Source organism: Sapajus apella, unplaced genomic scaffold (genome assembly GCF_009761245.1).
Source record: "Sapajus apella isolate SASKATOON/1434 unplaced genomic scaffold, GSC_monkey_1.0 scaffold77, whole genome shotgun sequence".
Lineage (NCBI taxonomy): Eukaryota > Metazoa > Chordata > Mammalia > Primates > Cebidae > Sapajus > Sapajus apella.
In genome coordinates, this window is record NW_022437017.1 from 6358 (window position 1) to 33281 (window position 26924).

Here is a 26924-nt window from a genome sequence, read left to right on the forward strand (position 1 = left end):
CCTGGGTTCAGGCAATTCTCCTGCCTCAGCCAGGACTACAGGCACGCACCACCATGCCCAGCTAATTTTTTGTATTTTTAGTAGAGACGGGGTTTCACCATGTTGACCAGGATGGTCTCGATCTCTTGACCTCGTGATCCACCTGCCTCAGCCTCCCAAAGTGCTGGGATTACAGGCGTGAGCCACCGCGCCCGGCTAGTTGTGTGTTTTTTTGAGATGTTGCCATCTCTGTTGCCCAGGCTGAAATACAGTGGCGTGATCTCGGCTCACTAACCTTTGTCTCTAGTACAAACGATTCCTCTGCCTCAGCCTCCCAAGCAGCTGGGATTATAGGTGTGCACTACCACGCCTGGCTTATTTTTGTATTTTGGTAGAGATGGGGTTTCACCATGTTGGCCAGGCTGGTCTTGAACTCCTGATCTCAGGTGATCCACCTGTCTTGGCCTCCCAAAGTGCTAGGATTACAGGTATGAGCCACAGCGCCCGGGGACTCCTGTTTCGCTTTCATGCAGTTAAATAATCTTAGATTCTTCCTCCTCGACTTTATACATGCACACTGGAGGAAAGTGGGACTCTGCTCATATTTGCATTTTTTTGTTGTGGAGACTCTCGCTTTTGTAGCCCAGGCTGGAGTGCAATGGCACAATATCAGCTCAACTCATCCTCTGCCTCCTGGGTTCAAGTGATTCTTTGGCCTCAGCCTCCCAAATAGCTGGGGGTTACAGTCATGCACCAGCATGTCTGGCTAATTTTGTATTTTTAGTAGAGACAGGGTTTCTCCATATTGGTCAGTCTGGTCTTGAACTCCCAACCTCTGGGGATCTGCCCCTATCAGCCTCCCAAAGTGCTGGGATTACAGGTACGAGCCACTGTGCCTAGCTAAGAGTCTCGCCATGTTGCCCAGGCTGGAGTGTAATGGCTCACTGCAACCTCTGCCTCCCGAGTTCAAGTGATTCTCCTGCCTCAGCCTCTCGAGTAGCTGGGATTACAGACTCAGGCTACCACACCTAACTAATTTTTTGTATCTTTAGTAGATATGAGGTTTCACCATGTTAGCCAGGCTGGTCTCGAACTCCTGGCCTTTGTGATCCGCCCGCCTCAGCCTCCCAAAGTGCTAGCATTACAGGTGTCAGCCACTGCACCCAGCCCTCTGCTCGTTATTTTTGTTTTTTGAGACGGAGTTTCGCTCTTGTTGCCCAGGCTGGAGTACAATGGCATGATCTCCGCTCACTGCAACCTCCACCTCCCAGGTTCAAGTGAGTCTCCTGCCTCAGCCTCCTGAGTAGCTGGGATTACAGGCATGAGCCACCACAACTGGCTAATTTTATAATTTTTTTTAGTAGAGACGGGATTTCTCCATGCTGGTCAGGCTGGTCTCAAACTCCCGACCTCAGGTGATCCGCCCACCTCGGCCACTCAAAGTGCTGGGATTACAGGCAGCCACCGCACCTGGCCCTCTGCTCGTGTCATTCACACTGGGATTGAGGATGTGTCTTGGAATTGATGAAGCATGTGAGAAGCCGGTGAATAACCTGCAGGGGGCAGCAGAGGCCGATGCCAGTGACTGCACACGGAGGAGAGTATGGATTCTGCCAAGGAGGAAAGTGGAACTCTCCTGGATGGTTCCTGGACAGCCGCCCTTCCCTGCAGGCGCTTCCAGCTGCTCAGAGCAGATCCAGGAGTGTGGAATCTGAGATGCTGCAGCGCCCTGGAAAGCGGGAGACCCACGTGCAGGTGTACTTGAGGAGTTCTGTCCTTTCTGTGGTTGTACATCTGGAACCTGGGGCCGTTTTCAGGAGCAGTGTTTTGGGTTTGACATGTAATTTGCATATCTGAAGAAAATCTGTGAAGATCAGGTTCAGGGAAAGAACTCTTTGGGACCTCTCCTGGAGAAGAGGCTTATGAAGTTGACGGTTTATTTAGGTCAGAAGCTTAAAATCACTAAGTCAGAGTTTACTGCTGATGAAGATGAAGGTCTGGAAGGAGGGAGCGTTTCCACGCTGTGAGGTGGGGTGAGATGTGTGAGAAAGCCTTGGCCAAGTCTCACCCCTAATCCCGGTCCCCAGAAGGACAACTGCTTCTCCCTCCTGGTGCAGTCGTGCCTGGCCTGGTCTGGGTTCCCCTTCCTGCTCTGAGGCCAGCAGATCCCTCCATTGGACAGTGAGTCTGGAATTCCCTGCACACACTTAGGACCCTGTGCAGGACGAAGTATGGACAGCCCATTGAGTGAGGAAAAAGATAATGCCCTGTTTAAAAATCTGGAGCAAATTTGGCTGAAAAGAAAATATCCAACGACCAGGGCTCAGGGAGAGAGTTGTCCTTTAGAGAGAGGCTGTGGCTACAACCGATCAGTGAGGCTCTGCAGGACCAGTTATCCAGGTCTTCTGCCATCACTCAGTTCTGATGGGGCGGGGCCTTGCACCTTGTCCAATCAGGAGCGCCGGGGCGGGGCCCGGCCCACTGTCCATCCGGAAGGAGGAGAACCATTCCGGCTTCTGCTTTAGTTGCTATGTAGGTTGTTGGCATCCTAGATTTCCTGCTCCGAGAGGCGCCAGGTCCCTCTGCCACAACTTCTGTCGCTCTGTTGCCTGCGCTGTGACCTGCTCTATTCACGGGAGCCCTAGAGAGGACCCCGGAATACCCAGAAGCCCGGAGATGGTGAGTGTGTGGGGCCAGAGTCCCTAGACGGGGGAGGGGCTGGGTGGAACCGGCCGGAAGCGGCTGTTACAGGACCTAGGCCTCCTTGCGGCGCCTAGCGAATCTGGGACCCAAATTCCCCAGCGCAGCTCGGCCCTCCGTCCCCTCGGTCGCAGGGTGGGGCTGGGCCGGCAGCCGGGACCCCAGGCGTCCTGTCTTGTCCCGTCCTTTCTCTGCGCGGGCAACTGTGGGTCCCGGTCCCAGAGCCCTCTCTGGGCAGCTCCGCGTCTCCCCAGATTCTGCTGGGACGGGAGGGTGGGTCATGGAGGAATCCTGCTGGGTTCGTGTGGGAGGAGCTGCGGTGTGTGGGGTTCCCTGTATGTTTTTTTCCTGTTAAAAATTAAAGAGTTTGAGCAAACAGCGATTCATGAATGAGCAACACCCAGTCATGATTTGTGGTTTGTTACCAAAAAACTTTAAAAAGAATAGCATTTTGTTAACGGTGGAGGATGTCCAGGTTTTTGGCGTCTTGAACAAAGAATTGGACAAAACGCACAAAGCAAGCAAGGAATGAAGGGATTTAACACTCCACAGTGTGCGAGCGGGTCTGAGCACAGGGGCTCAAAGGCCCCGTTACAGAATTTTTGGGAGTTTACCCCCTAGCGGATTCTATTGGTTACTTGGGGTATGCCCTGTATAAAAGGAGAGGATGAAGTAAAGTTATAAAGTCATTTACTTGGCTTATGCCCTATGGAGAGGGTATTTCCTTTCATAGCTGAAGTGTGAATGGCCCTTATGTTTCCTGCCTCCACACCCTATTTTCCTGCCTCAATCTGAGTTGGATTTTGGTGTCCTTAGGTAGTTCCTTACGGTGATAAACATACTTAAAAGTCTAATTGTTGCTGCTTTAAATTTGTTCACACTGTCTATGGAGACTGGTTTCCTCCTGCATTTTCCTAATCTATGGGATGCAGGGTCTCAAATCCTCCACCCTGCTACCCCACCCTAACTCCTCAACGGTTTGAAGTAACATCTTGTATTTTAAATTTCTTTTCCCACATCTCCAAACATTAACTCCCCTTCTCCAACTCACAGTGCTATCAACTTTCTTTTGAGATGCAGTTTCGTTCTTGTTGCCCAGGCTGGAATGCAATGACATGATCTCGGCTCACTGCAGCCTCCACCTCCCGGGTTCAGGCGATTCTCCTGCCTCAGCCTCCTGTATCAACTCTCTTTATTGTAGAGTATATTTCTTCATCCTTTCTTTAACATAGATGCAGTATTTTAGTGGTTTATCATCTTTTCACAGGGTCATGGATGACTTTTAAAAATATATTTGTCTTCTAGCTGGGCGCGGTGGCTCACACCTGTAATCCCAGCACTTTGGGAGGCTGAGGTGCGCAGATCACAAGGTCAGGAGATCGAGACCATCCTGGCTAACAAGGTGAAACCCTATCTCTACTAAAAATACAAAAATTAGCCAGGCATGGTAGCATGCGCCTGTAGTCCCAGCTACTCAGGAGGCTGAGGCAGAAGAATCACTTAAACCCGGGAGGAGGAGGGTGCAGTGAGCTGAGATTATGCCACTGCACTCCAGCCTGGGCAACACAGTGAGATTCCATCTCAAAACAAGTAAATAGATAAATAATAAAATATTTGTGTTCTATTTCTGAACATTTCATAAGAGGAAAATAGAGAATAACCACTTAATACTCCAGTGAAAAACCCATTCCTCTCTTATCTTCACAAGGCACAGACACCATCTCAGAATATTTGTGGGTTTTTCCTCTTTTTTTTTTTTTTTGAGACGGAGTCTCACTCTGTCTCCAGGCTGGAGTGCAGTGGTGAAATCTCAGCTCTTTGCAAACTTTGCTTCCCAGGTTTAAGCGATTCTTCTGCCTCAGCCTCCTCAGTAACTAGGACTACAGGCATGCGCCACCAGACCCAGCTAATTTTTTTTGAGGTGGAGTCTCGCTCTGTTGCCCAGGCTGGAGTGCAATGGCGCAATCTCAGCTCACTGCAACCTCTGCCTTCCAGGTTGAAGTGATTCTCCTGCCTCAGCTTCCTGAGTAGCTGGGATTACAGGCATACGCCACCACACCTGGCTAATTTTTTTGCATTTTTTAGTAGAGACCGAGTTTCACCATGTTAGTCAGGCTGATCTCAAACTCCTGACCTCAGGTGATCCACCTGCCTTGAACTCCCAAAGCGCTGGGATTACAGGCGTGAGCCACCATGCCTGGCCCACACACATTTTTATTTTAATAAATATTTGCCTTTTGTCTTAAGACTGGGCCTCTTGGAGGTTTTTTTTTTTGTCAAATTTTTTTCTGCAATCAGCCTTCAGTAATTCATCAATTACAATTTAGGTTTTCCTACTCCAGTACTCATTCCCATAAAGGCTTCTGCTCATGCGTTTCTGTTTCAGTTAGTTGTGACTCTCTTATCAGATCAGTTGGTGGAGCCCCTTGCAAAATCCAGTCTTTTTTTTTGTCTTTTGTTTTTGGTTTCTGCTGCTTTGAATCAGAACAAAATCTACCTTCCAGATGCCAGCAATGGTTAAGTTTGTGAACAGGTATTTTTAAGGATACCCAGGCTCAGGACTGCTAATGTTAACTTTTTTCTACATACAAATTTGTAGGACTTTGTCATGAGAGATGCTATAGACCCACAGTACAAAGAGACAGTAGGGGCAGCCCAGGCAGTACCCGTTTTTTACTAGATTCACCAGAAAAACACATTTTCCTATTCTGCTGTTGCTTTACCTCATAGTTCACTTCTATTATAAGAATTCAGGGTCCAGGCGCCGTGGCTCATGCCTTTAATCCCAGCACTTTGGAAGGCTGAGGCAGGCAGATCACGAGGTCAAGAGATTGAGACCATCCTGGCCAACATGGTGAAATCTCGTCTCTACTAAAAATATAAAAACTGGCTGGGCATGGTGGAGCGCACCTGTAGTCCCAGCCACTCGGGAGGCTGAAGCAAGAGAATCGCTTGAACTGGGAGCTGGAGGTTGCCGTGAGCAGATTGTGCCACTGCACTCCAGCCTGGTGGCAGAGCAAGACTCCATCTCAAAAAAAAAAAAAAAAAATTCATTTGTTGATTCTGGATGTGGTTGTTCATGCCTATAATCCTAGCATTTTGGGAGGCCAAGGCAGCAGGATTGCTTCAGCCCAGGAGTTCATTACCAACCTTGGCAATATAGGGAGACCTTGTCTCTACCAAAAAAAGAAAAAAAGAAGCTACACATGGTGGCAAGCACCTGTAGTCCCAGCTACTCTGGAGGCTGGGGGAGAAGGACCACTTAAGCCAAGGAGTCCAAGGCTACAGTCATACATGACAATATCTGTACACTCAGGCCTGAGCCAGACCCTGTCTCTTAACAAAAAAGGACTTGGTTTGTGGGAGGACATGAGTATAGACAGAAAGTAAGAGGTGTGATGACGAAGTCATGGATAAATGTTTGGAGTCCACAGTATCACAAGAACTTAGGAAGAAAGTAGAGGCCTCCAGGGCTATTAGTCTTACCTGTTCTCCTTTACGTATGTGAGATGTTTCAGGATTCGGTGGCCTTTGAGGATGTAGCTGTGAGATTCACCCAGGAGGAGTGGGCTTTGCTGGTTCCTTCACAGAAGAATCTCTACAGGGACGTGATGCAGGAAACCTTCAAGAACCTGGCCTCTGTAGGTAAGGTTGACAATATTACTTCCCAGTGAATTAAAGAACAAATATTTCTAGCTCATCAGTGCTGTTCAGTGATTTGGAATATGGACAGAAAATACTTTGATGAATAAATCAGGCAGGGCTACCATGTACCATGAATACAGAATCTAATGATTTTTAAATAAATTCATACTAATTCTGGATCTGTGTTTCTTCTGGGTCTGTGTTTTAGGAAAAACATGGAAAGTCCAAAACATCGAAGATGAGTACAAAGATTTCAGGGGAAATCTAAGGTAATTTTCTCTTGTAAGACAAAGCAATGTCTTTGGAAAATCTTAAAATGTGAGAAAATATTAAAAGGAAGCAAAACAGCTGGGCACAGTGGCTCACGCCTATAATCCCAGCTCTTTGGGAGGCCGAAGCGCGCAGATCACCTGAGCTCGGGAGTTCAAGACCAGCCTGACCAACATGGAGAAACCCTGTCTCTACTAAAAATACAAAATTAGCTGGGTGTGGTAGCACATGCCTGTAATCCCAGCTACTGGAGAGACTGAGGCAGGAGAATTGCTTGAACCTGGGAGGCGGGGGTTGTGGTGAGCCAGGATCAATCATACCACTGCATTCTAGCCTGGGCAACAAGCAAAACTCCATCTCAAAAAAAAAAAAAAAAAAAAAAAAAGAAGCAACAGAAATAAACCCAGTGTCAAATTTATATATTCATAGAATGTTTACCTAAAAACGTATATTTAAATGTAAGATAGATTGGGCTGGGCACTAGTGCTCATGCCTGAAATCCCAGTCCTTTGGGGTGTTCAGGCCAAAGGATTGCTAGAGGCCAGGAGTTTGAGGCTGCAGTGAGCCATGATGGTACCACTACATTCCAATTTGGACAACAGGGTGAGTTGAGACCTCAACTCAAAAAAAAAGATGCACATGTTTAGTATTTGTTAAATAGTTCACTTGAAAATAGGATTAAGGGCCGGGTGCAGTGGCTCAAGCCTGTAATCCTAGCACTTTGGGAGGCCAAAGTAGGTAGATCACCTGAGGTCAGGAGTTCAAGACCAGCCTGACCGTCAAGGTGAAACCCCATCTTTAAAAAAAAGAAAATAGGATTAAGAGCCCCATAGAAATATTAATTTTTAAATAATGTTTATACCCAGGCCATCTTGTACAGCATATGGTCCATTAATATTCAAATAATTCAGACAGAGCAGAAAGCTGACACTTTGCTGGGCAATGTCAAAAATGCAAGTGTAATACATGTTAATGTATATAAATCACTTTTTTTTCCTTCTTTTTTGAGACAAGAGTCCCGCTTTGTCACCCAGGCTGGAGTGGAGTGGTGTAGTTTCAACTTACTGCAACTGCCATTGCCTAGGTCCAAGGTATTCTCGTGCCCTAGCATCCCAAGTAGTTGGGATTACCGGCGTACACCATAACACCAAGCCAATTTTTGTATTTTTAGTAGACAGGATTTCTCCATGTTGGCCAGGGTGATCTCAAACTCCTGGCCTCAAGTGATCTGCCTGCCTCAGCCTCCCAAAGTGCTGGGATTACAGGCGTGAGCCACTATTCCCAGCCAATATAAATCACTGTAAAAAAAATTCTTATTGAGTTGGAGTTTCACTCTTGTCACCCAGGCTAGAATGCAATGGCACCATCTTGGCTCACTTCAACCTCCACCTCCTGGGTTCAAGCAATTCTCCCACCTCAGCTTCCCGAGTAGCTGGGATCATAAGCACCCACCATCATGCCCAGCTAATTTTTGTATTTTTAATGGAGACGGGGTTTCACCGTGTTGGCCATGAGGTCGAATTCCTGACCTCAGGTGATCCACCCATCTCAGCCTCCCAAAGTGCTGGGATTACAGGCATGAGCCACCATGCCTGGCCCTATAAATCACTTTTAATCAAACCCTTAACAATGTGCTTCTCATTTTTCACTGAAGTCTTCTTATTAGAGAGAAACGCATTGAAAGTAAAGAAAGTAATCACTGTGGAGAAAGCTTCAATCAGATTGCAGATGACATGCTGAACAAGAAAACTCTTCCTGGAGTAACATCATGTGCAAGCAGTGTGTATAGAGAAGTTGACATGGGTCATTCATCTCTTAACAGGCATATCAGAGATGACACTGGACAGAAGTCTTATGAGTATCAGGAATATGAAGAGAATCCATATAGAAATAAGCAATGTAAGCAAGTCTTCAGTTATCTTGACTCCTTTCAATCACATGATAGAGCTTGCACTAAAGAGAAACCCTATGATGGTAAAGAATGTGCAGAAACCTTCATTTCCCATTCATGCATTCAAAGACACAGGGTAAGGCACAGTGGAGATGTACCTTATAAATGTAAGTACTGTGGGAAAGCCTTCTATTTTCTCAGTTTATGCCTTATCCATGAACGAATTCACAGTGGTGTGAAACCATATGAGTGTAAACAATGTGGTAAAGCCTTTACTCGTTCCTCTACCCTTCAAATACATAAAGGAACTCACACAGGAGTGAAAGCCTACGAATGTAAGAAATGTGGGAACACATTCAGTTTTCCTAGTGAAATTTGTAGACATAAAAGGTCTCACACTGGAGAAAAACCCTATGAGTGTAAGCAATGTGGGAAAGTCTTCATTTCTTTCAGTTCCATTCAATATCATAAAATGACTCACACTGGAGAGAAACCCTATGAATGTAAGCAGTGTGGGAAAGCTTTTAGATGTGGCTCACACCTTCAAAAGCATGGAAGGAGTCACACTGGAGAGAAACCCTATGAATGTAGACAATGTGGTAAAGCCTTCAGATGTACCTCGGACCTTCAACGGCATGGAAAGACACACACTGAAGATAAACCCTATGGTTGTAAGCAGTGTGGGAAAGGCTTTCGATGTGCCTCACAACTTCAAATGCATGAAAGGACACACGGTGGAGAGAAACCCCATGAATGTAAGGAATGTGGAAAAGTATTCAAGTATTTTTCTTCCTTGCGTATACATGAAAGGATGCACACTGGAGAGAATCCCCATGAATGTAAGCAGTGCGGAAAAGCATTCAGGTATTTCTCTTCCTTGCATATACATGAAAGGACACACACTGGAGATAAGCCATATGAGTGTAAGGTATGTGGCAAAGCCTTCACTTGTTCCAGTTCCATTCGATATCATGAAAGGACTCACACTGGAGAGAAACCCTATGAATGTAAGCACTGTGGTAAGGCCTTTATTTCCAATTACATTCGATATCATGAAAGGACTCACACTGGAGAGAAACCCTATCAATGCAAGCAATGTGGCAAAGCCTTTATTCGTGCCAGTTCATGTCGAGAACATGAAAGAACTCATACCATTAATGTATGAGAAATCCTATTAGTGAAAGAAATGGGAGCTTTCTGTTGTCCCACTTCCTTTGAAAGATGAGAAGAGAGAGTGGTGAAAGAACTTCTGGATAATTGCCTTTTGAGTTGAGAGACCTGAAAAAGGACAATAAAATCCAGAAGGACTTGGATGGTTTTGTAATATAATTCACCTATAGCCAATCTTGTATGAGATTTCAAAGGCACAGAAAAGGAAGGCATCAGTCACATAAAGGCATCACACAGGGAGAGAGGTATGTGGCTACCTGCTTCCAGACCATTTTCCTGATTGTTAATGGAGAGTATCCCCCAAATCACTTGTCTCCCTTCCTCAGAGTTGTAGGTCTCCAGAGATGTCCCCAGGTGCTCCACATTGAAGATACATGCCTACTTTGCTATTTCTTCAGAAATTTTTAAATGTTTACCAGAGAACTAATAAATCTGTTATGGCTGGAAATACTCTCTAATGCTCAACTGTTCCATAGATTGAGTTAAACAATTTAAGGTCTACTTTGTATTGCAAGCACTGTTGTTTCTACAGGTAGTGACCCTGTTCTTCATTAAACCAACTAGATGGAAGCTTGTTCCTCTGCTGCATTGTACAGTGACTGGTCTCACCAAGGGCTCTTGTGTGAGAAGAGCCACCTTGCTCTTATCAGGAAATTTCAAGTGTTTCCTGTTATTCACAACTGAATGTGATGTCTCACTTCATTTTTAATTTTGTATGAATATACCTAACTAAAATAAATAAATAAAATAAAATAAAATGGAAACACCATGTGGTTTCTTGGCAACAAAGACTTCTGTTTATGTATTTTAGAAATCTGTTTATTAACTGTTTATAACTACATACTAACAGATACTATTTTTTCATTAAGAAGCTATATTCCTACATCCCATTAGCATCACGTATTAGATCAAGTTGACACTGTTAACATGTTATCCCTTGGACATTGTGAGTCAACATAAATATGGATGTCAGGCATATTTTTCCTCATGTAAATTTTACTTTCCATGCTTATATTCTTTGTTTTTATCTGGGTCATGAATTTTCATTTATTCTAAACACCAAAGGTCATCTCATGTTCTTCTGAGTGACTTCTCACCAAAGACCACCAGTGGTGGAAAGAGAGTGTAATATACCGTAGTAATGAATGTGAACAAAAGCCATAGATGACTGAGCTGTAGGAGAATTACAAGGTAGTCACATACTTGAGAAAACAAAAAACTGGGGTATGTTTGTGATTTTAAATGTTTTCTTCTGTCACATTTCAAGACATGGTTAAAGAATTAGTTATTTTTGTATTGATCCATCATGGTCACTGAGGAGCGTCATCTCATGTTGCAGGTGTATGACATGTGTCTGTTCAGTGGCAGAAGACTCAGCCTTCTGGTGAGGGGAGGCCAGCCATCAGACTTCTGGACCAGTTTTTGCCATGCTATTCTCTAAACCCTGATATATTCCCTACAATATATAGACATTGGTTACCATAACACACCTCAGTTAAAATATATACATTCACTTCTTATCAATGTATATACTATTTATTTATTTATTTGTAGAGATGGAGTCTCCATATGTTTCTCCGGCTGTTCTTTGACTCCTGGATCATGTGATTTCCCATCTCCATCTCCCCAGGTGCTGGGATTACAGACATGAGCCACCACAGCCAGCTACTACTTTAATTTAAAAATCACCTGGAGTCCTGCCGGGTGCAGTGGCTCACACCTGGAATCCCAACACTTTGGGAGGCCAAGGCGGGTGGATCACCTGAGTTCAGGAGTTCAACACCAGCCTGGCCAATGTGGTGAAACCCTGCCTCTACTAAAAATATAAAAATTAGCCAGGCATGGTGGTGGGTGCCTGTAATCCCAGCTCCTTGGGAGGCTGAGGCCAGAGAATAGCTTGAAATTGGGATGCAGAGGTTGTAGTGAGCCGAGATTGCATCACTGCACTCTAGGCTGGATGCCAAGAGCAAAACTCCGTCTCAGAAAAAATCTCCTGGAGTCCTATAAGTCTAATATGTTTTGAAAACTGAATTTCCTGCCCAGTAAGGAACAAATCATCACTATTCTAATCAAGTCTTTCTCTGCTTACATGCTGTTGATGCAGACTTGTCAAGAGCCCCCTTATGCTAGTATTATGAAGCTAAAGGCATCATGGAAAAGTCATTTTTATATATTACACAATGGCATGGAACAATCCATTTCTTTTAAGGTGTCAAGGGTGCTTCTCTTCACAAAAGCTTATTTGAGTCTCCCTAGAGTAAAAATCCGGGTCCCAGCAGACATAGAAAAATCACTGGCCAAACCTTAACTATGTGTGATGACATATGGAAAATACCTTGATTTGTGAGATATGAAAATTCTTTTTGTTTTTTTTTTGAGATGGAGTCTTGCTGTCTCACCCAGGCTGGTGTGCAGTGGTGCAATCTTGGCTCACTGCAACCTCCACCTCCTGGGTTCAAGCAATTCTCCTGCCTCAGCCTCCCAAGTAGCTGGGATTACAAGTGCCTGCCACTATGCCTGGCTAATTTATATATTTTTAGTAGAGATGGGGTTTCACCATGTTGATCATGCTGGTTTTGAACTCCTTACCTCAAGTGATTTACCTGCCTTGGCCTCTTAAAGTGCTGGGATTACAAGCGTGAGCCATCATTCCCAGCCGAAAATTCTTATTTTGACTATTCATGTCTTATTTTTGCACTTTTTCATAAAACAAGGTCGAAAAGCAAAGGAAAAATCCTCTAAGATCAGTGTACTTAGGTTGAAAATGTGTTTTTCAAGAAAAGCTTGTAATTTATACAATTACAGTCCTCAGTTTATTTCGCAGCATCACTAAATTTTACTTCTAAAAATTATATATTTCAAATGTGAAGTTATATTATTTTTCACATTATTTACATTTACTTTCCTTCCTGTAGGCCTTTTTTTAGATACAGAGTCTCACTCTGTTACCTAGGTTGGATTGCAGTAGCATGATCTCTGCTCACTGCAACCTCCTCTTCCCAGATTCAAGCCATTCTCATGTCTCAACCTCCCAAGTAGCTGGGACTATAGGCGAGCACCACGATGCCCAGTTAATTTTTATGTTTTCAGTAGAATTGGGGTTTCACCATGTTGTCCAGGCTAGTCTCAAACTCCTGGCCTCAGGTGATCTGTCCGCCTCGGCCTCCCAAAGTGCTGCGATCACAGGCATGAGCCACCATGCCTGGCTCCTCTAGGCCTTTTAAATCTTTCACTTATGATATTGGTCAGCCCATGGTCAAAATAATAAATAAAACGTATATACAAAAATTCAACACTGCAATGCAAGTTGAATGGTTTCTTGAAAACCACTCAAGCAACTCAAGTGTACACAGATAGACCTGTGGCAACTGGTGAACAATTAAATGGCACAGAAGTTGGAATAACGACCTCTGTTATGCAGTAATCTCTTGGCAGAGATACACAAGAACTCCAATAAGGCCCTCTTATGATATGCAGAACTGCCTCAAACATCATGTGACTATAGAACTTGATTTGCCATCTGGGCACTGTGGCTCACAACTATAATCCCAGCACTTTGTGTTGTGAGGCAGGCAGATCACGAGGTCAGGAGTTTGAGACCAGCCTGGCCAACATGGTGAAATCCTGTCTCTACTAAAAATACAAAAATTAGCCGGGCGTGAAGTGGATGCCTCTAATCCCAGGTACTCGGGAGGCTGAGGCAGGAGAATCGCTTGAACCTGGGAGGTGGCAGTTGCAGTAAGCCAAGACTGCTCCACTGTGCTCCAGCCTGGGCGATGGAACGAGACTCCATCTCAAAAAAAAAAAAAAAAAAAAGAAAGAAAGAAAGAAAACTTGGTTTGCTAAGGACAGTTTTTGTTTTTTTTTATATCTCTGTACCTGGCTTATGCAAAAATTGGACTGTGCTAATTTCTCAAAGCATTGTTTACTGAACATTCTTTGTAATGTATGGGGCAATGACAATTGTCTAGATGTAATTTCCTAATGTTAGGGGTTGGTCTGGTTTCTGAGGGCCCAGTAGAGGAATTCAGTACACAAAATGGCTTCCTGGGTGGGCACAGTGGCTCATGCCTGTAATCCCAGCACTTTAGGAGGCCAGGGTGGTCAGATCACCTGAGGTTGGGAGTTTGAGACCAGCCGGAACAACACGGAGAAACCCTGTCTCTACTAGAAATACAAAATTAGCCGGGTGTGGTGGTGCATGCCTGTAATCCCAACTACTCAGGAAGCTGAGGCAGGAGAATCGCTTGAACCCAGGAGGCGGAGGTTGTGGTGAGCCAAGATCACGCCATTGCACTCCAGCCTGGGCAACAAGAGGGAAACTCCATCTTAAAAAAAAAAAGGGGGGGGGGGCCGCCGGTTCCTACCTACAGTTTCTGTTTGATACTTCGTACTCTGCCATCTTCCCAGAATCCTCTCTTCTGACTTCATATACTAATACATCATTTTTGTTCTCAGTACAAATGTCACCTCCTCAGGGTACTGTCTTTCCCTCCCCCGCTTACTCCAACTTGAAACTCAAGGGCACACTCTCTAACCCATTACTCCTATTTCATTTGGTGTGTTTCAACATGCTTGTCAGAATCTGGAAAATCCAATCAAGGTTCAGAGTTGATTGCTCTCTTAACAAGGTAGAAAACGTATACCATCTAAATGTGTCCAAATTTAAGTGTTACCTTTATTTTTTGTTTTTAAAAATTTTACCTTTATTTTCACCAACGGTTATACCCTATATTAAAAAATACTCCAGGGGCCAGGCACGGTGGCTTATGCCTGCAATCCCAGCACTTTGAGAGGCCAAGGCAGGCGGATCACTTGAGGTCAAGAGTTCGAGACCAGCCTGGTCAACATGGTGAAACTGTGTCTCTACTAAAAGTACAAAAATTAGCCAGGCATGGTGGCATGTGCCTGTAATCCCAGCTACTCGGAAGTCTGAAGCAGGAGAATCGCTTCAACCCAGGAAGTAGAGGTTATAATGAGCTGAGACTGTGCATTGGACTCTAGCCTGGGCAACAGAACAAGACCCTATCTGGAAAAAAAAAAAAAAAAAAGAAAGAAAAGAAAGTACTCTGGGAAAGTTCTTTGAGCCATTTTCTTTGAGAAAAGCAAAATCAATGAAGCTTCCTCTTGTGATGAGGGTGGCATTAACATCCACACACTGAAGTGGAAAATCTCAAAATGTTTTTCCTGTGCATTCACATAACACAATGCCTTTGTGACCAAATATGTGGAGGATTTTCTCACACAGCCAGCAAGCTATCCATTCTGCACTGAACACTACCTGAGTGTCCTCTAATTAATGTGTCCCCAAACCTCAAGCTACTATCGATACCCGCCCATGGCCTGTTAGGAGGTAAGCATAGGTGAGTGAACATTATTGCCTAAGCTCTGCCTCCTGTCATAGCAGCAACGGCATTAGATTTTCATAGGGGCGAGAGCCCTGTTGTAAACTGCACATGTGAGGGATCTAGGTTGCATGCTCCTTGTGAGAATCTAATGCCTGATGATCTCAGGTGGAACAGTTTCATCCAAAACCATCTCCCTGCCCCATTCTGTGAAAAAATTTTCTTCCACAAAACTCGTCCCTGGTGCCAAGGTTACCTACCCTCATAAAAGGTATAAAACTGTCTCAGAAATTATCTGACCAGGCTGGGTGTGGTGGCTCACCCTGTAATCCCAGCACTTTGGGATGCCAAGGCAGGCGGATCACCAGAGGTAAGGAGTTTGAGATCAGCCTGTCCAACATGGCAAAACACTGTCTACTAAAAATACAAAAATTAGTCGGGTGTGAGCCGGGCGCGGTGGCTCAAGCCTGTAATCCCAGCACTTTGGGAGGCCGAGGCGGGTGGATCATGAGGTCAAGAGATCGAGACCATCCTGGTCAACATGGTGAAACCCCGTCTCTACTAAAACTACAAAAAATTAGCTGGGCATGGTGGCGCGTGTCTGTAGTCCCAGCTACACAGGAGGCTGAGGCAGGAGAATTGCCTGAACCCAGGAGGCGGAGGTTGCGGTGAGCCGAGATCGCGCCATTGCACTCCAGCCTGGGTAACAAGAGCGAAACTCCGTCTCAAAAAAAAAAAAAAAATTAGTCGGGTGTGGTGACACACACCTGTAGTCCCAGCTACTCGGGAGGCTGAGACAGGAGAATCACTTGAATCTGGGAGGCAGAGGTTGCAGTGAGCCAAGATTACACCACTGCACTCCAGCCTCTGAAAGAGGACGAGACTCTGTCTCAAGAAAAAAAAAAATTATCTGACCATATGTTCTGGTTTCCCAAATTCAGTCTTTGATTGTGACTTTTGTCCCGGCATAAGTTTCTGTGTTTTCTTTAGAAGGGGTTTCACTCGTCGCCCAGGCTGGAGTGCAATGGTGTCATCTTGGCTGATTGCAAACTCCGCCTTCCAGGTTCAGTCGATTCTCCTGCCTTAGCCTCCCAAGTAGCTGGGATTACAGGCAAGTGCCGCAATGCCTAATTGTTTTGTATTTTTAGTAGAGATGGTGTTTCACTCACCATGTTAGCCAGACTGTTCTCCAACTCCTGATCTCAGGTGATCTGCCCACCTCGGCCTCCCAAAGTGCTAGGATTACAGGCGTCAGCCACTGCCTCCATCCCAGCATGTTTTCACAGCACTATACCATTTTTTATTTTTATTTTTTTTTGAGATGTAGTTTCACTCTTGTTACCCAGGCTGGAGTGCAATGGCGCGATCTCAGCTTACCGCAACCACCGCCTCCTGGGTTCAGGCAATTCTCCTGCCTCAGCCTCCTAAGTAGCTGGGATTACAGGCACGCGCCACCATGCCCAGCTAATTTTTTCTATTTTTAGTAGAGACGGGGTTTCACCATGTTGACCAGGATGGTCTCAATCTCTTGACCTCGTGATCCACCCGCCTCAGCCTCCCAAAGTGCTGGGATTACAGGCGTGAGCCACCGCGCCCGGCCCTAGCACCTTACCATTTTTTTCATGGGTATCATGTCTGAATAAAGGATATATATGGTATGTTCATTCATAAGGTAAATAAGATTAAGTTTCTAGGTGTGTTCAGACTCAGATGTTGTCTCATGACAAGTTTTGGCATGCTCATTTCTCCAGTGATTCACATAATGAATCCTCACCATCTGTACATGAGCTGAACTAAAATACTGCATGGGAGCAGTGAGACAAAACTGCTCCCAGGTTATGGATATTGCTCTATAGTCCTCAGTTGGAATTCTAAATCAAACTCATTTTTATTCTTTTTTTTTTGATGGATTTTCACTCTTGTTGCCTAGGCTGGAGTGCAATGGGCAATCCCGGCTCAACACAATCTCTGCCTCCCGGTTTCAAGCAATTCTCCTGCCTTAGCCTCCAGAGTTGCTGGGATTACAGGCATGTGCCACCATGCCCGGCTAATTTTGTATTTTTAGTAGAGATGGGGTTTCTCCATGTTAGTCAGGCTGGTCTTGAACTCCCGACCTCAGGTGATCTGCCCACCTCAGCCTCCCAAAATGCTGGGATTATAGGTGTGAGCCACTGTGCCCAGCCCAAACTTATTTTTGTTTTCACTAGTTCAAATCAGTAATGTAAAACATTTAGAATCTCCCTTTTTTTTTTTTGAGACGGAGACTCACTCTTGTTGCTCAGGCTGGAGTGCAAAGTGCTGGGACTACAGGCATGAGCCACCACACCCAGCCTAGAGAATCTCTTTATTACCATCTCACTACCAAGTCAATACCAGGCAATAAGAAATGTAAAACAAGTGTCTGTGACACATGGGTCCAGAGCCTGCCAGTCAGCAATATCTATCTGTTGCTTATATTCATAGGGTTTTTTTCTACTGGGTCCTTTCATGTATTTGAAGGTGTGAGGTAGATCGGAAGGCTTTTTCACATTTCTTACACTCATAAGGCTTCTTGCCAGTGTGACTCCTTTTCATGTCTAGGAAAGGATCTGGTACTATGGAAAGCTTTCCATACATGTTACATTCATACAGGCTCTCCCCTGTGTGAGTTCTCTTGTGTACTTGAAAAGAAATGGGATGGGTGAAGGCTTTACCACACTGCTGACATTCATATCGCTTCTCCCCATGGACAGTGTTGAAGAAATTAAAAGCAGCAACCGGACTGAAGTATTTCTAGTGCACCTAGGTTCTACCTAAGGAACCGAACTACAACTAAAATACAATTCTAAATTTTTCTGAAAACCACAAACCATGACTGGGTGATTCTCATACATAAATCACCATATGCAAAAAATAAATAAATAAATAAATAAAATAAAAATAAAATAAATAAAAATAAAAAAATAAATCACCATATGCTCAAACTCTTTAATTTTTAACTGCCCCAGGTTTTACCTATATATTATAAAGGACATTACAAAGGATATAGATGAACAGCCAGATGATAAGAATGATAGAACAAGACGTGGGGTGGGGGATACAGAGCCTCCCTGCTCTCTCTGGGTGCCCCACCATCCCAGCATCACCATGTGTTCAGCAACCCAGAAGCTCCTCAGTTTTTTAACAGGAATAAAACGTACTGGGGACCCCAAGGACCGCAGCTCCTACCACACGAACCCCAGACAAGGCAGGACTCTCATGTCACATGTGACCCTGGTACAATCTGGGCACAGAGCTGCCCAGAGAGGGCTCTGGGGCCCCAGTCACCAGGCAGGGACAGGACAGGATGCCAGGGGTCGCGGCTGCTGGCCCAATCCCATCCTGCAGACAAGGGACTGAGGGCCAGGAGAACTTGGGTCCCAAACCCTAAAGTCGCATGCAGGGAGCCTGGGGTCCCACCACTGCCGGTTCTGGCCATTTCCAACCAGCCCCTGCCCGGTCTCGGGTCGCTGGCCCCGAACACTCACCATTTCCCAGCTTTCAGTTGTCCTGGCTTCTTCTGTAGGGCTCCTGTGACTAGTGCAGGTCACAGCGCAGGCAACAGTTGTGGTGGAGGGACCTGGTCCCTCTCACAGCTCGAAAGACCGGATCCCAACCTCAGTGGGCACTGTCACCAAGGTAAGAGCGAGAATGCATCCCCACCTTCCCAGGATGTACAGTTGGCAGGGCCCACCCCAGCATTCCTGACTAGATAGGGGTCCAGGCCCCATCCCCTCACCCCGGAGTGACAGTAGAAGCCCTAGGTAACCCGACCTGCAGAGCTCCCTCCCTACAACTTGGTTGTTGGATATTTTCATTTTAGTGAAATTTGCTCCTGATTTTCTGACAGGTTATTATCTTCTTCATCATTCAAAGGGCTGTTCCTGCTCCTTTGTTCTGCATTGGGGTTTCAAATGTGTGTTGGGAATTCCAGACTCTGTGCAGTGGAGCAATCTCATCACCTCAGAGCCAGAGGGGAACCAAGACCAGACCAGGCATGACTGGATCGGGGGGAGAGGCAGGTGTCCTTCAGAAAGTGGCAACCAGGGATGAGACATGGCCAAGGCCTTCTCCCAGACCCCCAATCCCCTCCTTCCAGACCTTCACATTCACCAACCAGAAACTCTTACCAGGTGACAGTCTAAGCTTCTGAGCTAAACAGACAACTTCATAAACGGTTTTTCCACGTGAGGTCCCAAACAATTGTCTCTAAACCTGACCTTTACAGGTTTCCTTCATATATACAGATTACTGTCTGACGCCAATGACCCTATGCATGTCAAAAACCAAAACACTGTCCCGGAATATGGCCCCAGGCTCCAGAAGTCCAACCACAGAAAGGACAGCACCCCTCAAGGGCATCTGCACATGAGTCTCCTGCTTTCCAGGGCTCTGCAGATTATCAGAATCCAAACTGCTTCTGGAGCAGCTTTGAGCAGCTGGAGGCCACTTGCAGAAGAGGTTGGGCCACCCAGGAAGCACCCAAGGGAGCTCCACTTCCCTCCCTGAGGCCTCCAAACTGGCCTAAGAGTGATCACTGCCCTCAGCCTCTGCCGCCCCCTACAGGTTATTTGCAGCGTTACCTGCAGAGAGGGACTGTGGATACAACTACCTGGGAGGCCAAGTACCACAGCTCAAGCCTGTAGTCCAGGACTGTAGGATGGCAAGGTGGGAGGAGTACTAGCAACCCAGAGCTCAAGACCATCCTGGACAAGGCAAAACTCTGTCTTTACTAAAAATACAAACATTAGCTGGGTATGGTGTCACATGCTTGTAGTTCCAGCCACTTGGAAGGGTTAGATCAGATCACTGGAGCCCAGGGAGGTTGAGGCTGCGAGTCGTGATCCCACCACTGCACTCCAGCCTGCGTGACAGAATAAGACCCTGTCTTTTAAAAAGCTACTAAAAGAAAATTTTAAAATAGTTTTAAAAATTAGCTGGATGAGGTGGCCTGTGCCTATAACTTCTAGCTACTTAAAGAGGCTGAGGCAGGGCCGGGCAAAATGCCTCACAACCATAATCCCAGTGCTTTGGGAGGCCAGGGCAGGAGGACTGCTTGAGCACAGGAATTCAAGACTAGTCTGGGCCACATGGCAAAGCCTCATCTCTACCAATAAAACAAAAATTAGCCAAGTGTGGTGGCGAGCACTTGTGTTCCCAGCTACTAAGAAGGCTGAGGCTGGAGGAGCCCAAGAGTTCAAGGCTACAGTGAGCTATGATTGCACCACTGCACTTCAACCTGGGTGACAGAGGGAGACTTTTAAAATTAATATCCTGGCCAGGCATGGTGGCTCACACCTGTAATCCTAGCACTTTGGAAGGCAGAGGCGGGTGGATCACCTGAGTTCAGGAGTTCATGACCAGCCTGGCAAACATGGTGAAACCTTGTCTCTACTAAAAATACAAAATTAGTGGGGTGTGGTGGCGCATGCCTGTAGTCCCAGCTACTTGGGAGGCTGAGGCAGGAGAATTGCTTGAACCCAGGAGGCAGAGGTTGCAGTGAACAGAGATCGTGCCAATGCACTCCAGCCTGGGTGACAAGAGTGAGATTCCGTCTCAAAAAAAAAAAAAAAAACCCATGAGGAGAGTGAAAGCTATGAACAATTTACCAGTGGCAACAGCTCTCCTTCCTGTATAACACCTGAGTTTTCTTACTGGAGAAGTTCTCAAAGAGTTACATTTCACCTTTTGGAGTTAAAACAATTTTTGTATATACCTCTTTTGTATTACTTTGACCATGGTCTGACATATACCTTAAGTTAAAGGTTTAAGAGGCCTATAGAAAGGGAGACATGTAAAGAGAATGTAACTTAGGTTCACATTTGTAATTACTACACCTCTTACATAAAACTTGGTGCTGTTGCAACTGATTTGTGGGGTCAGACATAAATAGCAAGTGTTCTTAATCACATATAATCAACCATAAATAAAAATAAACTGAGGCATTACAAAAAAAAAAAAAAAAATCACTCAAAATTCCCAGATAAGGGCAAGGTGCTTTTTCTCACATCAAAGTCCTGGGTGACACCAGTCACTACACAATGCAGGAGAGAAACAAGTTCCCATCACTAGTTGGTTTTCAGGGCAGTATAGTTAATTGTCAGAATGAATTGAGAACAGAGTCACTGCCAGCAGAACAATGCTTGCAGGCCGGGCGCAGTGGCTCACGCCTGTAATCCCAGTACTCTGGGAGGCCAAGGCAGGTGGATCATCACGAGGTCAAGAGATCGAGATCATCCTGACCAACATGGTGAAACCCCGTTTCTACCAAAATACAAAAATCAGCTGGGTGTGGTGGCGCGCGCCTGTAGTCCCAGCTACTCGGGAGGCTGAGGCAGAAGAATTGCTTGAACCTGGGAAGCAGAGGTTGCCATGAGCCGAGATTGGGCCACTGCACTCCAGCCTGGCGCCTGGTGACAGAACAAGACTCTGTCTCAAAAAAAAAAAAAAAAAAAACAATACTTGCAACAGAGTATAGACCTTAACTCAATGAATAGATTAGGGAGTTCAGCATCAGAGTATTTCCAACCATGACAGTTTAAATTAGTTCTCTGGTAATCAATTTCTAACATATAAAATTTTAAAATGCCAACTGGAAATGTACCTTTAATGTGAAGCATCTGGCAACATCTCTAGAGAACTACAACACTGAGAAAAGCAAAGTCAAGGGATTTGGAGAATACTCTTAATTTGCAAGCAGAAGAATCAGGAAAAATGGGCTGAAGCAGGTGGCCACACACTGCCCTGTGTGGTTCCTCTAATATGTGACTGATATCTCCCTTGTCTGTACCTATGATATCCATTTTTTTTTTTTGTAGTACATTTTTTCAAGGTGCTGTTTAATGAAATCTCATTAAGATTGGCTATTGGTGAATTGTATCAGAACCATCTAAATACATCAATTTAATTGTCCCTTCAGAGGTAGCTCTTCTCAACTCAGAAATCAATTATCTCAGAGGTCCTTTCCCTACTCTTTTTCTGTGTTTCAAAGGGACTGGGATAATTGAATGTATATTAACAGAATGTGTCTCTTCATGTCTCTGACAGGAACTGGAACAAATGAAAGCTTCGCCACACTGTTTGCATTCACATGGTTTCTCTTCAGTGCGTGTCCTTCCATGATTTTGAAGGCTCTTGGCAGATGTGAAGGCTTTCCAACAATTCTTACATTCATATTGCTTCTCTCCAGTGTGCATCCTTCCATGTAAAAGGAAGATAAATTACTAAATGATTTCATATACCCCTTATATTTAGGATTTCTCTGTAGTGTGTCTTTTCATGCATTCAAAGCTCCATGGAAGATATGAAAAATCCTTTCCCACATTGTTTATTCATAGGGCTTTTCACCAGTGTGTGTCCTTTCATGTCTTCGAAGGGCACTAGAAAAACTGAATACCTTCCCACATTCCTTGCATTCATAAGCCTTCTCCCTAGTGTGGATCCTTTTATGATTTAGAAAGGTACCGGAACTGTAGAACCATTTCCCACATTCCTTACATTCATAAGACTTTTTTCCAATATGAGTTAGTTCATGTATTCGAAGGCCACTCCAATAACGATAGACTTTACCACACTGTTTACATTCATAGGGTTTCTCCCCAGTGTGAATCCTTCCATGTATTCGGAGGCTTGAGGCACATCTGAAAGCTCTCCCACATCGCTTACACTCATAGGGTTTCTCTCCAGTATGAGTCATTTCATGATATCGAATGGAACTGGGCAAATTGAAGCCTTTGCCACACTGCTTACACTCATAGAGTTTCGCTCCAGTGTGATTCAACTGATGAGATCGAAAAGAAGCAAGAGAAACATAGGCTTTCCCACATTGCTTACACTCATGGGGCTTCTTTCCAGTGTGACTCCTTTGATGACGTTGAAAGGCACTGAAATAAATAAAGGCTTTCCCACATTGCTTGCATTTATGGGGTTTATAGCATTTCTCTCTAGTGTGCGATTTTTCATGTGTTCGGAATGAACGGGGAGAATGAAAGACTTTCCCACATATCTTACATTTATGGGGTCTCTCTCCAGTATACATATTCGTTTGTCTGGGAAAGCTTCTAAGATGAGAAACTCCTTTCCCATGTTGTTTATGTTTACAGTGTTTTTCACCTATGTGTGTCCTTTCATGTCTTCTAAGGGAACTGGAAAAACCAAATACCTTCCCACATTCCTTACATTCATAAGTCTTCACTTTTCTGTGACTCCCTTCATGTTTTTTAAAAGATGTGGGATTATCAAATGCTTTGCCACATTCCTTGCATTCATATGTCTTGATTCTAGTGTGGACCCTTTTATGATTCAGAAAGAAATCAGAACTATAGAATGATTTCCCACGGTCCTTAAATTCATAAGGCTTTTTTCCAATATGAGTTAGTTCATGTATTCGAAGACCACTCCAGTAACGATAGACTTTACCACACTGTTTACATTCATAGGGTTTCTCCCCAGTGTGAGTCCTTCCATGTGTTTGAAGGTGTGAGGGAGATCTGAAAGCTCTCCCACATTGCTTACACTTATAGGGTTTCTCTCCAGTGTGAGTCATTTCATGGTATCGAATGGAACTGGGCAAATTAAAGCCTTTGCCACATTGCTTACACTTATAGCGTTTTGCTCCACTGTGACTCAATTCATGATATTGAAAAGCTGTGGAAGAAATATAGACTTTCCCACACTGCTTACACTCATAGGGCTTCTCTCCAGTGTGATTCCTTTGATGACGTTGAAAGGGATTGAAATAAATGAAGGCTTTCCCACACTGCTTGCATTTATAGCGTTTTTCTCTAGTGTGAGATCTTTCATGTGTTTGAAATGAACTGCGAGAATGAAAGACTTTTCCACATATCTTACATTTATGAAGTATCTCTCCAGTGTCTATCTTCATGTGTCTAGGAGAGCTTCTACGAAAAAATCCTTTCCCATGTTTTTTATGTTCATAGTGTTTTTCACGTATGTGTGTCCTTTCATGTCTCTGAAGGGAACTGGAAAAACCAAATACCTTCCCACATTGCTCACATTCATAACTCTTCTCTTTTCTGTGACTCCCTTCATGTTTTTGAAAGGCTATGGGATTACCAAATGCTTTCCCACATTCCTTGCATTCATAGGGCTTCTCCCTAGTGTGAATCCTTTTATGATTTAGAAAGGAACCAGAATGGTAGAACGATTTCCCACATTCCTTACATTCATAAGGCTTTTTCCCAATATGAGTTAGTTCATGTATTTGAAGGCCACTCCAATAATGATAAGCTTTACCACACTGTTTACATTCATAGGGTTTCTCCCCAGTGTGAGTCCTTCCATGTATTCGGAGGCTTGAGGCATATCTGAAAGTTTTCCCACATTGCTTACATTCATAGGGTTTCTCTCCAGTGTGAGACATTTCATAGTATCGAATGGAACTGGGCAAATTGAAGCCTTTGCCACACTGCTTACACTCATAGCGTCTTGCTCCAGTGTGACTCAATTGATGGTATCGAAAAGAAGTATAACAAATATAAGCTTTCCCACATTGTTTCCACGCATATGGTTTCTGTTTAGTGTGAGTTCTTTGATGGTATCGAAAGGTACAGAAACTAATAAATGCTTTCCCACATTTCTTACATCTATAAAATTTCCTACCAGTGTAAGGCATTTTATGTCTATGATAGAAACCAAAAAAATGGTATGTCTTCCCAGAATCCTTACATACATGATGCTTCCCTCCTCTGTACATTCTTTCATGTATTTGAAAAGAAGATAAGTTATTAAATGCTTTTTCACATTTCTTACATTCGCAAGGTTTCTCTACACTGTGAGTTCTTCCATGCATTTCAAGTTCTGAGGCACATCCAAATGTTTTTCCAGATTGTTTACATTCATAGGGGTTTTTTCCCGAGTGAGCTCTTTTATGTTTATGAAAAGAAATGGGAAAACTAAATGGCTTCCCAGAATCCTTACATTTATAAGGTTTTTCTCCAGTGTGACCAATTAAATGTCTGTGAAAGTGGGGGAGATAGCTGAAGACTTTCTTACAGTATGCACATTTATATGGCTTCTGTCCATATTCCTGATACTTATATGGCTTGTGTCCAGTGTCAGCTCTGGTGTGCTTATTAAGGGATAAACGACCCATGCCAACCTCACACACATTCCTTTCACATGATTCTACTCCAGGAGTTTTCTTCTTCAGCATGTCTTCTGGAACCTGGGTCAAAATTTCTCCACGCTCATGACCTTCGCTTTCAAAGAGTCTCTCTTCCATAAGACTTCTGTGAAAAATCAAAAGCACATTTAATCAGTTACTTTATCAGTGATTTTATATTCATTCACAAGTATTACACTTGCATTTTTAACATTGTCCAGCAAAGTGTAGGCTTTCTACCCTGTATGAATTGTTTGAACATGAATGGACCACATGCTCTACACAATGGCCCAGTCATATCTATTATCAAAAAATAGTGATGTGGGGCTTAATACTATTTCCATGTGAACGACTGTACAAATACAAAACCTCTGTTTTTTTTGTTTTTTTTTTTTTTTTGAGATGGAGCTTCGCTCTTGTTACCCAGGCTGGAGTGCAATGGCGCGATCTCGGCTCACCGCAACCTCCGCCTCCTGGGTTCAGGCAATTCTCCTGCCTCAGCCTCCTGAGTAGCTGGGACTACAGGCACGCACCACCATGCCCAGCTAATTTTTTGTATTTTTAGTAGAGACGTGGTTTCACCATGTTGACCAGGATGGTCTCGATCTCTTGCCCTCGTGAACCACCCACCTCAGCCTCCCAAAGTGCTGGGATTACAGGCATGAGCCACCGCGCCCAGCCTACAAAACCTCTTTGTGTTTAATTTTGTTTCTGAGTGAGACTCTTGCCCTGTTTCCCAGGCTACAGTCCAATGATGTCATCATGGCTCAGTGCAGCCTCAAATTCTTGGGCTCAAGCAATCCTCTGGTCTGAACCTCCTAAGGGGCTGATTATAGACATATGTCATGGTGTCCAGCCTATATCACAAATAAATGCAGGTTTTTAGAGAAAATACTCTACGAACAATACATTGGAACTCAGCTTGTCTGTTTCCTTCTTTTTAATATTTCCTCCCGCTCTAAAATTTTCTAGAGACACTGCTTTGTCTTGTGAATGCAGATTACCTTAGGTTGCTCCTGAAATTTTTGTACTCATTTTCAATGTTCTGGTCTTTCCATTTCTTCCCTGAAATACATACACAGATGCATAGGCCTGAATTAGTATAAAATTATGAAATAATTATTTGATTCTATGTTCATGATACACTGAAACATGCCTCATTTATTCAAAGTATTGCCCGTCCATATTCCAAATTACTCAATAGCAAGGATGAAAGAGAAACACTTCTCTAATTCACTGAGGGAACTAATATTGTCACCCTTACCTATAGAGGCCAGGTTCCTCAAGGTTTCTTGCATCACTTCTTGGTACAGAGTCTTCTGGGAAGGATCCAGCAAAGCCCACTCTTCTGAGGTGAAGTTCACAGCCACATCCTCAAAGGCCAGAGAGTCCTAAAACATCACACATGTACAGAGAAGGATGGGTGAGACTGATAGCACTGGGCATCTATATCCTATTCCTAAGAGGTTCTCACGATGCTGTGGACTCCAAAGATTTCATGACTTGGTAATCAGACCTTACTTTGTGCCTATATTCACTTTCTTCCATAAAGCAATTCTGATGCTACGACTTAACCATGGGGTAAAGCAACAGCAGTACAGGAAAATGTGCGAATTTCTGGTGAATCCATATAGGAAGTTGTGCTGTCTCGGGGTTGCCCCTAATGTCTGTTTGTAGTGTGGGTCTGTAGCACTGCTGCAACAAAGTCCTATGAATTCACATGCAGAAAAAAGTTAACATAAGCAGTCTTTTTTTTTTTTTTTTTTTTTTTTTTTTTTTTTTG

At 44.3% G+C, this 26924-nt stretch overlaps 2 protein-coding genes across 3 annotated transcripts; one reads left to right on the forward strand and one right to left on the reverse strand.

Moving 5' to 3' along the window:
* Positions 1-1381: 1381 nt before the first annotated feature.
* On the forward strand, positions 1382-10103 carry LOC116532501 (zinc finger protein 20). Of its 2 annotated transcripts, none has more exons than XM_032251651.1 (4): positions 1382-2658; positions 6189-6324; positions 6533-6593; positions 8261-10103. In XM_032251651.1, exons 1-4 carry the CDS (start codon positions 2404-2406, stop codon positions 9648-9650), a joined length of 1842 nt encoding a protein of 613 aa, XP_032107542.1. In that variant the 5' UTR covers positions 1382-2403; the 3' UTR covers positions 9651-10103. The 2 variants fall into 2 exon arrangements, with proteins under 2 accessions (XP_032107542.1, XP_032107543.1); XM_032251652.1 differs by having other exon boundaries at positions 6198-6324.
* Positions 10104-21421: 11318 nt separating this feature from the next.
* ZNF788P lies at positions 21422-26552 on the reverse strand. The gene is made up of 3 exons (XM_032251653.1): positions 26406-26552; positions 26146-26206; positions 21422-25268 (listed from the first exon to the last, which is right to left on the reverse strand). Exons 1-3 carry the CDS (start codon positions 26437-26439, stop codon positions 22346-22348), a joined length of 3018 nt encoding a protein of 1005 aa, XP_032107544.1. The 5' UTR covers positions 26440-26552; the 3' UTR covers positions 21422-22345.
* Positions 26553-26924: the final 372 nt, after the last annotated feature.

Excerpts from the sequence above, each read along its gene's own strand:
- LOC116532501 (XM_032251651.1), top strand. The coding sequence starts at position 2,404 with ATGGGGCGGGGCCTTGCACCTTGTCCAATCAGGAGCGCCGGGGCGGGG. Across the intron at positions 6,325-6,532 it reads CAAGAACCTGGCCTCTGTAG|GAAAAACATGGAAAGTCCAA; the intron begins GTAAGGTTGACA and ends TCTGTGTTTTAG. Across the intron at positions 6,594-8,260 it reads GATTTCAGGGGAAATCTAAG|AGAGAAACGCATTGAAAGTA; the intron begins GTAATTTTCTCT and ends TCTTCTTATTAG.
- ZNF788P (XM_032251653.1), bottom strand. The coding sequence starts at position 26,439 with ATGCAAGAAACCTTGAGGAACCTGGCCTCTATAG. Across the intron at positions 26,207-26,405 it reads GAGGAACCTGGCCTCTATAG|GGAAGAAATGGAAAGACCAG; the intron begins GTAAGGGTGACA and ends TATGTATTTCAG. Across the intron at positions 25,269-26,145 it reads AATTTCAGGAGCAACCTAAG|AAGTCTTATGGAAGAGAGAC; the intron begins GTAATCTGCATT and ends GATTTTTCACAG.